Below are 11,001 nucleotides of genomic sequence, written 5' to 3' on the forward strand. Positions count from 1 at the left end.
CCCTTTCCCATTCATATAAACACTTGCTCTCCATCACTCAGAAGACCAAAACAAAGCTTGCAGGCTGCACAGCAAAACTAAAACCACCAGGAAACCACGTCATGAGAACAGCAGAAACATTCAAGACAGGTTGAAAAGAGGCAAAGGTTATAAAATGAAAGAGGGGGTAGTGTGAAGAAAGAAATCTGTAACTACAGCTGGCAGCTAATGCAGAATCCAACACAATTTACTGCCTTGGACTTCAAAGTTTGGATATTGTGAATTTTAATCAAAGTTCATGCTCGGCAGCTAAATAAACTACTGTGCAAACACGGCTCAAGCTGAACACTACTGCCTTCAAAGAAATACATACAGGTTTACCACTGTGCCTCTTCACCACTGGTAGCTCTAAGTAAAATCAAAGCTTTAAGCTAAACTGGGTTTACTAGTGCCTTTATTAGTACACCTTCTACTATCACTGTTTTTGTGCAACTAAATGCAACACTATTCGCTCACAAACTATAAGCCAACAATCACTGCTATAGAACAGTAAAGCAGTATACTAACTAGGTGCTTTCCCAGTAACTTTCACTTCGGAAGATATAAGACATGTAATAACTACTGCTTATGTGTACATACTGCTTGAATGTTTGTACTTATTGCAATGAGTATCAGTTTATGCAGTGTTGGTAGATAAGACCTGAGGAAAAAAAAATTACTCCAAGTAAGTTCTTTGAGCTTACACCCATTTGTTAGAATACAATGAAGCTTTTATAGCTGATATCACAGAGGCAAATAATTTTGAACAAGTAGTTTGGGTTTTGGTTATAAGCTCAACTGGTTATCTTCTGAAAGGAATTAGAATTTTAATTAAATCCCATAGCAGCAGCATAGAGACCTCAGTCAAACACAGAGATCAGCCTGTAATATCCGGTTTCACTCTGTGTTGACAAAACCCCACAGACCTTGAAGTGCTTACTATATGCATAATTCCTATAACATACAACAGCTTCCAAAAGCCAAGACTCCACAATACTTGTTTGAAAGTCAGCATTTATGCTCCTGTAATGAAACTATATTTTAAATATGATTCATAAATATGCACTTTGAACAGCTAGAATGTGAGCCATGAACATTGCTGAAGAATCCATGCTGCTCATTTTCCAAGGGAAGATATTAAAATACATTAAATTCTACTAATGTCACATTTCGCATTTGCTCTTTTAAAAAAAGAAGACAAAGATCTTCATGAAGAAAAGTTGTTAACTCGCCTTGATTCAGTGCAAGCTGTGTGGAAACTCATAAACTTAACTAATATTTCCACTGTGTTTAACCTTACTGTTCTACTAGATTTCAGTTTGGGGGCAACACAGATCTTCGGATTACTTTAAGAGCCTGCAGACACTAAAATGCATCCTCCTAAACACTCCTTTATTCAGCCACACAGTTCATACTCACTCACCCACCCCTTTTATCCCTGGGTTTGTCTGACTATATGGTGAGGTAATTCCATTTGTAAGATCAGCTGGAAAAATCTGTCCTTGTGCTACATTTGGTTTTGTTGTTACTGCCTACTGTTAGCAGAATTGGCTCATCAACAGGTCAGATGAGCACAGAAACAAAAGAAAGGGAAGCAGCAGAAGCAAGTCTGTCCCTTTCCACAAGCCATTAAATCTACTCAGACCTCAGGAAAGGTCACCTTCTGACCATTTGTTGAAGTGAAGCATGCAAGCGCTTTCCATGTATGACCAACTGAAAGCCACACACACCTCTAGATAATTCTTCATCTGTAGCTTCCCTGTTCTGAATGCCTCAAGCAGCATCTTGGCATTTCTTACTGAAGATACAACACAGGAAGAATCACTACCAGCCAGAAGCTAAAAGCAGATACGAACATGGCACCAGACAAATGAGGAAAATTTGGATTTTGCATTGCCTCTGAAGTTACAGAAAGAAAGACCTCAACTTTCCCGAAGATTTTATAAAACTTCTTTTTCAGAAATTCTTCGCAGCTGTGCACTTATTCTATATTCCTACTTACAGGCTGTCAAACAGTGGTAGGCAATACAGTAACACCCCATTATTATCAATTGTAACAGTACAGACTACCAAATCATACCAAAATTGCAGGCTGACGTGTCACACCATACTATTTCATAATGCACCATTCTTGTTAGTTCAAGCCAGCTCTACTCCGCTCTCATGATATCTCACCTGGAGTACTACACTCAGTTCTGGGGACCCAAGAAAGATATGGACCTGCCTGAGTGAGTCCAGAAGAGGCATGAAGATGCTGTGAGGGCTGGAGCACCTCTGGGTAAGGAGATACATGGAGAGAGTTTGGCTTGTTCAGCCTGGAGAAGAGAAGGCTCCAGGGAGACCTTAAAGCAGCTTCCAATGCCTGAAGGGGCTACAAGAAACTTGGAGAGGGACTTTTTACAAGGGTCTGTAGGGACAGCCAAGGGAGAACGGCTTTAAACTGAAAGAGGGGAGATTTAGGTTAAATATTAGGAAGTTCTTTACCGTGAAGGGTGCTGAGGCACTGGCACAGAGTGCCCAGAGAAGATGTGGCTGCCCCATCCCTGGCAGTGTTCAAGGCCAGGTTGGACGGGGCTTGAAGCAATCTGGTCTTGTGGAAGGTGTCTATGTTCATGGCAGGGGGTTGGAACTGGATGAACTTTACAGTCCCTTCCCACCCAAACCATGCTAGGATTCTATGAATGTCAGCTGATTGCACTATGAAACCTGCAATTGCCAGGGAAGGGAGACACCATGCTTCTTACAGATCTCTGGTTCAATAAAGGCACTGTTTTTCTAAAGGGAAACCTCTTCTTCTTGGTTTTTACCTGAGTATAGGCAATAACTGCACAGTTTGCAATACCCAGAGACTACATTCAGCTCTACCCCAAAAATATATTTAGAGGGGCTAAAATATATTCCCCAAGTCTGTCTAGGGAGACTTGTCTTCCCCCAAGTGCTGAAGCCTTAGAGAGCCACTACTTGTGAGACATCATGAAGTTAAATGCAGTCAGGTCAAGTAGCAGTTAAGCTATATTAATAGGGTCCTGAAAGTTAGGGCAGGAGAGGGATCCCAAATGAGGCCTGTTTTTTGTCCTAGAGCCTTACCACAATTGAGAGCAATTTCTCACCTCCCACTCCACAGGGAGGTAAACAACTGTAGCCAGAAAATGAAGAGAAAGTGGAAAACATTCCCTGGATGCTGAATCCAGATCTTTTCAGAGGATTTTTTTTTTTTTTTTTTTAATCAGTAATGCAGAAGATGTATATAGGCCTATTGATGCTGGGTGTTGCTCACCACTCTCATCAGGGAGCCCATGGATACAGCCTGCGGCAGCAAATCATATGCTGTAAACTCTGAACCCACCTCATCACTTAGTCATAGCTGGACATTTGTGCTAGAGGTAATTCCAACAATAAAAACCAGATTTTTAGTAAATATACTCGGGGAAAAAAACCATTGCTTATTAGATTCAAGTAATGAAGGAACAAGTTATCTCTTCTTCATATCAAGAGTGCTGTCTGAAACATATTCTTTCAAGGCTGACAGCAAACAGCAGTGCTATGAGAACACAGGCTATTTTAATGTTGTTATACAGTTTTCCACAAGTAATTTCTGCACTGAGAAGCTCTACCCCATGGTGAGGCTTACTGTGAACATTCTTTTTTTTTTTTTACTTATACTTCACTGAAAGGCAACAGAGGCCTGAGATAGCTTTCTTAACTATACATTTATCTTTGTCTGTTGTAAAAGTCAAACTGTAGACTGAAATATTTGCAAGTTGGTTGTGGTGCTCCTACAAGCAAATAAAGTATTGCTGAGTGAAATAAATCAAACTTCTGTCTAACAGTTCCACTGGAATTTCACGCAAAAGAGGAAATACCTGTGTATATGCCTAGCATACAGTTTGTATTCAGAAACAAACCACGATACAGTCTTCCTGTTTTCTGAAAGATTCTGGCTTGGTCAAACAAGCCTAATTCCATGCTGTGTCATACAACCCAGAGAAGATACTTACTACACTTTTATTAAAGTACTAAAAATAATTTCTAACTGTTTTCCTTCCTTTCACAGCTCCATTATCCAATAGTCCATTAGATCATAGCGCATGTTTTTCCATGTCTGTTTCATCTTTTACCCTTTCCTCTTTCCTCACATTGTACTGGCCATCTCTGACATCAATGCCCAGCTTCCCCCATGTCAGTCCTGAGCCCAGCTGTCTGCCCTGGTAACTCCTATTCCTTACATCATCCTTCAGTTCCATCACTCCAATTTAGGAGGGGCATCATCCATCTTAAAAGTGATCACTACAGAACACACAACACCAAGATTTACAAGCAAGGATTCACAGCGGTTATGAGCCAACAGCAATACTCAGTTTAAGAGACAAAGCACAAGAGGTACGAAAGTTACCCTCACAACTCAGCAGCCTGAGGTGTACTCCAGGTTTCAGGGACAAGCAGCATGAAGCAGAACAAACTTTTATTAAGGGCTAATACAATAACTAATACCCTGTAAGAATTAAAATGAAGGATTTAACTTTAAAGGATGCATGCACAAAGTCGCATTAACCTTCAAATCAAGTTTAATAGCTGTATTTTATTCAAATCAAAAATTTTAAGGAAAATATGATCCAGCTTGTTTGCCTTGTAAATGCTTTCAGTTTTGAAATATTAAGAGTTAGAAATCATGAAGTAATTCACTGGTTCTTGTTTCTACGTCTCCACAGACAAATATTCTAGTCTGTGATCAGACATGTCAAAACATTGACTTTATACCCTAGCATTCACCCCACTTCCTGCAGGGTAGCCAAGTCTGTCCTGAGCGGAAGTGTGTCATTAATATCAACATCCTACAGTCTTGCTCTCAACAGACCACTGATTGATCTGTGGTTCCATGTAACAGAGCATAACTAGGTTCTATTTAGTGAGATGTCAAAAACACTGCTTTTCCAGACATTCTGGTGTTTCACAGCAGAAATTACTTCTGTTCCTTTAACAAACAGCATTTTCCATTCACTCCTTACTTCCATCTTGCCTATACTAATATGAATAGAGTTCCTGTTTCTTCTCATACTCAAACAAATCCCAACAGCAGTTTGAAGCTAATGTGGTTTTATTTTTCTGAGCACTACCTAGTGCATCCCTCAGGTATCTGAGGATGAACTGAAGATGGGACTAGAACAAAACTCAGCTCTGCCTGGTCCATTTTCTTACTCTAGGGCTCCCCTAACCTAGAAGCAGCAGCTTAAGGTCTCAAACAACTTTCCAAGCAAACAAGGACAAGCCCAAAGAATTTGGAAGCTGCAAGCAAGGGGGACTACAGTGCAGGTCAGAAGTATAAACAGATTTGAGGCAAGGCTCCATAATTTTACTGACCATTAACTTAGATGCTATTTACATGTAGCCTCAAGCTCACAAAGTTCCTGAACTGCTGTTTCTCACATTCTTACAGGGTCTAATAGAGGAAGCATCACACTGAACATAACTGTCTCCTATAATCTTCCCTAAGCACCTGGGAGTTACCCTATCTTGATGAAAGGAAAGTTCCTGGTTGACCAAACTACATTCCACATAATACATTAAGTATCTCCACTGTTCTATCAGTCTTGCTGAAATTTTAAAACTCCACTACAAGAAAGTTAACACGTGCAGGAAATTTGTGTTCAAAAAGTTATTTTTCTCTGGTGCCTACAGAATACAGTTCCTTAAGAGATGCTCACTTCTGTTTATTTTAGGATATCTAATCAACATGCTTCTTCCAGATCCCCAAGTAGCCTCACAGGTTTCATCATACATCGAAAGCTTTGTTTTTAATCCTCATAAAAACCACTAAAGTCTTCAGCTTTCTGTAACCATCCAATTAAGGCAGTAATAGGCTGTTAAAAAGAGAACAACACCCAGCAGAGGAAAGCCTTAAACACGCTTTACTTGTTACTGTCATCAGCCCTCAGCTTCACCTAGCTTTTGAAGGTGCAAGAGAGACACCAATTCTGTGGCAGAAGTCAGGTCTATATTTCAAAGCTTCTACTGCAAGAGTTCATGAAATTCTTAAATTTAAGTGTATAAAGGAGATTGTTAAAAGCAGCAAAACACATATAGAGTGAATGACTGCAAGCTCTAGTGCATCAGGACATTTCACTAAGAGCTTCATCTTTCAGCACTAAATACCTTTCTTATTCTTCCAGCAGCCATCAGGATCATATTTGAAGAGATACATTACTGAAGTTACAATCAAGTTAAAGTTCTCCATTATTCAGTATCTTACTGCACTACACATATATTTGATTTGTACCTTTTCCCACTGGCCATTTTTTGCAGCAAGCTTTAATCCTCCAGCCTGTTTAAATGGTGAAGTCTCTTTCAGTAAGGCCAACAAGAGAAGTTCTTACTTTCACAAAATTAAGTTCCTTGAGCACATACATTTTTGCATACTTGCGCAATGTACTTTCTTAAGGTGAAAGACTGACTTCACACAGAACTGTGTTTCCAGACTCCAGAAATACTTATAGCTATCATTTACATCCATTTTCACTGGGAAATGCCAGGAAGATAGAAAACTTTTAAAGTATGCTAATGAAACAAGTCATCAGGCCTGAACAACATATAAAACCAGAGCTGCTATCAAAGGACATAAGTTTTGAACAACATAGCTGACTACAGATATAACAACTATACACTGTTATTTCAGACTCAGTGAAAAACAAAAGCTTCAGGTTCTCCAAGGTCCTATCAGTGACAAACTGTACTAGTCAACAAGATAGTCAAAAATCTCCTCATTAGGAGGCTGCCAAGAGAACTGAACAACTAAGAAGAACCAGTTTAACACAGACTACAAATAACTAGGAAAGGGATAAAAGCAACCCCACAAATGGCAAGTTTTCATGCAGATTTGTCCTCCTAGAAAACAGCTGTTTGCCAGGAATAAGAATGAAGGAATACTGAGTAACAATACTGATCTAATACCATCTGCTAACAACATGACCTCAATAAACCGAGTCCAAAACCACTTTAGTCAAACTGCCAATGTAAGTTTCAATAAATAAGTGAAAGGACAACAGGAAGAACAGTGTGAACGATATGCACAGCCAAGAGTTCAGCATCGAGCTGTTAAAGAAAGACACGAAGGGCTTTAGTGAAAACGAGGACTTTACACAGACAGAGCACACACTGGGCACGAAGTGATGTTAAGGGACATTAAGACAAGCAGGTTTGGAGAGTGCCACTTCACAAGATGAACAGTCACGATGACATGTGGTCGCTGCTTACCAAAACTATTCAAGTGAACCATCATAAAAACAACCAGCTTACACATGACTTGCCAACTACATCTTTTAAGCTTTCTGGAGAAACAAGACGCTTCCCCCTCGCTCCTGGGGAAACAGCACACCGAACAACGCTCCCACCAGCCCTGCTCCAACCACATTCCCGTCCCGTCCCAAGAAGCTCTTCACAGCTCCCCATGGAAAACTCCCGCTGCATAGCCGGCAGCTCCCCCCCGCTCAGCCCGGCCGCTCACGGCAGCTCCCGCGGCCCTGACGGGACCTCCGCCGGGGCACCGAGGACCCCTCGGGGCTGCGGCAACCTGACAGCTCCGCGCCCGCCCCTCCTCACCCGCTGCCCCTTCCCCTCCGGGCACCCCTCAGGGGCCGCCGCCGCCCGCCTCCTACAGGGTGGCCGCGTCCGCCCCGCCAACCCCGCACCTCCGGGCTGATGTAGGACACGAAAGAGGGCTTGGCCGCCCTGGCACCGCTGCCCAACATGGCTCCGGTCGCCGCCCGTCCGCCCCTGGAGCCCGCGGCAGCACCGGCACCGCTTCCCCGCGCTTCTCCTCAGGGGTCCACAGCAGCGCGGGCGCTGGTATCCGGCGCACGTAACTGACCCCGCCCACAACCCACTGCCTGCCCGCTCCACCGCGGCCGCCGGCCATTCTAGGCTCCACCGCCCAGCCGTGCCCATTCTTATTGGGCAGAGCCGCTGTCAGTCATAAGCGCGCTCTGCTCTTATTGGCCTAGAGCGGGCGTGCCCGGAGGAGGCGGGGCGGTGGCCGGAGGAAAGGGAGGCCGGCAGGGGCGCGGCCCCAGCCGCTGGGGGCGCTGTTTTCCGTACCCCCGCCGCAACGGGGTTGTGCCGCCCCCGCGGTGCCCGAGCACAGCGCGTCCGATGGGTCCGTGCGCTTCAGGGGGCCGCTGTGGAGTTGTCCCGATGTCACCTGCGGCTTCCAGCATCCTGGTCCACGGGAAGGTGTCCCTGCAAGTGTCAGGGGTCGGAACATGAGCTAGCAGTGCGCGCGCGTCCCAGGAACCAGCTGTGTGCTGAGCTGCGCCAAAAGGCGTGAGCAGCAGGTCAAGGGAGGTGATTCTCTGCCTGTACTCTGCTCTGCTGAGATCCCACCTGGAGCGTTGTGTTCAGCTCCGGGACACGCAGCACAGGAAAGACCTGGACCTGCTTGGGTGAGTCCAGAGGAGGCCAGAGAGATGCTCTGAGGGCTAAAGCAGCTCTGCTCTGGAGCCAGGCTGAGAGAGCTGGGCTGGTGCAGCCTGGAGAAGAGAAGGCTCCTGAAGGGGAGACCTTAGAGCAGCTCCAGTGCCTAAAGGGGCTACAAGAAAAGTGGAGAGGGGCTTTGGACAAGGGCCTGTAGGAAAAGAGTAAAGGGGAATAGTTTTAAGCTGAAAAGGGGGAGATTTAGGTTAAATGTTAGACATAAATTCTTTCCTGTGAGGGTGCTGAGGCTCTGGCACAGGGTGTCCAGAGGAGCTGTGGCTGCCCCATCCCTGGCAGTGTTCAAGGCCAGGTTGGACACAGGGGCTTGGAGCAACCTTGTCTTGTGGAAGGTGTCTATATCCATGGCAGGGGATCGAGACTGGATGAGCTTTAAGGTCCCTTCCCACCCAAACCATGCTAGGATTCTATGATTCTTGCTTAGCTGCAAAACACCCATCTTGTACCCACGCATGCTCAGATGAAAACTCAGTGTTAAGTAAAATCCACATAAAGCATTGAGATGCTGAGTTCTACCTACATTAGGAGAGTTGTGAGGAAAATTACATCTAGCGAGCTCTCCAGAGAATAATACTCTAAAACCTGCCTGCTGATACACCCCAAGAAGTCCTTTGCCTGGTGCCTATTAAAGTGTTACAGATGTGACCTCCCTGGAATGTGGTTTTTGGACACTTTATAATCAGCGCTGTAAATAAACACCAGGTTTACCAGGTATGTAGGTTACTTTAGAAAGCTTAATTTTTATGTGGATACAGAACAATGCAAATATTGTAAGCTGCCTGCAGTACTGCAGCAGGACTACCCAGCAATTTGAATGATGAATGGTAGGCCAGGAGACAATTTGCTTACAGGGTAGACCTTATGTAAATACTCTTACAAAAATAAAACATACTTTACAAATGTCAGTAGACCACAGAAGGTGGAAATCAATAGCTCCTTCAAATATTAATGATAAGTACATTTCGTATTACCTTCCACCTCCCCTTTTTTGCTGTAATACTTCATTTTATTAACCTCGTTCCGAACCCAAACTGAGAAAAACTAAAGGACAAAGAAAAAGAGGTACTTGGAGTCATAGGACAGCATCTATAAAAGTAGAATGGGTTGACTGTCGCGGAATGGACTCAGTCGGAGATCAATGTGATCAGACAAAGCCATTTATTCTGAAAACTAACTCTTCATATTCTCTTTCTTAAAGTTGTTTTCACTAACTTGGCACATTGTGATTGGATACATATCTGTAAGGCCCTTAACAACTAACATATAATTGGTTAAGCACAGGTGTGAGAACCTGACCTTCAAAGTTTTCCAACAGTCCTCAATTTAGCAACTCAGTAAATTCCAGCTCCTTCTTATCTTGCTGGGATTCTCACTCCCAGTGCCTCGCTCCCATCCTCCTTCACCTTTTGTTGTCCCTTGGTTCATGTTGAACTCCATGTAGGCACTTGCTGATCTGGGTATGTGGCTGTTCTTTGCCAGAAAATCATCCACAGTTGACTGCTTTGATTCAGGAATAAATCGATTTCCCTGTTTTCAGTCTCAAACTCAAGGAAAGAGATGTCTTTCGGAATGAGCCACCTTCAGCCTGAAGGAAAACTCAGAGATTGGGTTTCATCAGTAGTTTTACAACAAAGGCAGCCCTGGTGTGGGATCCCATGCAGTAGAGCTCTCATGTTTCACCCCACAGCTGCTTCCACATCTTCCCCCTACACAGCATCTGGCCTCAGCTGCAGAGGTCAAAAGCAAATCTAGGGTGAGGGGAAGACTTGGACGGCATCTCTGTGCGCCCTAGTGTAGTATAAATACACAAAGAAAGAGAATAGCTCTATTAAAACCCCCATCTTTCCAAGTGTCTGAATGTACAGTGACAATAGCAGGATTACCTCTAAGCACACTCTGAAGTTTACAGCAGACTGTATTACTTTATGTATTATATATTACTTACTGGCATATATTACATTGTACTTATTATAAGTTACTTACTGGCATAGCATGTATCAAAGAAGAAGGGATGTTTTGACATCAAGCCAGAGTCTTGACTCCAATGGGAAGTGCAAAAGGAGCTTTCATTCCCACATAGCACATGGGAATTCATTCTTCAACATCTCATCAAAAGAGCTCTACATCCAAAAAAATTGGAATGAAAATGCTATTCTGCATCAGCAGAATGTCTGCGTAGTCCCTAATAATGAACACGGAGAGCTCCTTCCTAGGGTCTGCTCCCCAGGCTGCCAAATGTGCCGGGCTGAACCCGTTGCTGAAGGGATTTGAAGCCTTTTTCCTGGAATTTGGAGGCTGTGTTCAGCTCCTCACTTTATCAGTGCGTTCATCTTTCCTGGAAGAGACTAAATAAATCTGTCACAGGTCTGAGTTACCTCAGAAAAGTACATTTGCATCTGAAAAGGGCATCTGCAACCCAGAGGCTGTGCCTCAACGTATTACAGAGCACCTGGGGCTTTGGTGATCTTCCCTTTCCCCAGAAATACCTCTGTGCACCCTTCT

The 11,001-nt window shown here is 43.8% G+C and overlaps 1 protein-coding gene across 1 annotated transcript in view; it reads right to left on the reverse strand.

The window, feature by feature from the left end:
* MTMR12 (myotubularin related protein 12) overlaps positions 1-7,793 on the reverse strand; it is a 33,386-nt gene extending 25,593 nt beyond the window's left edge. The window contains exon 1 of the mRNA XM_080637458.1: positions 7,701-7,793. Within this exon, the coding sequence (XP_080493584.1) occupies positions 7,701-7,760 (60 nt within the window). The 5' untranslated portion in view covers positions 7,761-7,793. The remainder of the gene's footprint in view (positions 1-7,700) is intronic.
* Positions 7,794-11,001: the final 3,208 nt, after the last annotated feature.

Source organism: Psittacula echo (genome assembly GCF_963264785.1).
Source record: "Psittacula echo genome assembly, chromosome: Z".
Taxonomy (NCBI): domain Eukaryota; kingdom Metazoa; phylum Chordata; class Aves; order Psittaciformes; family Psittacidae; genus Psittacula; species Psittacula echo.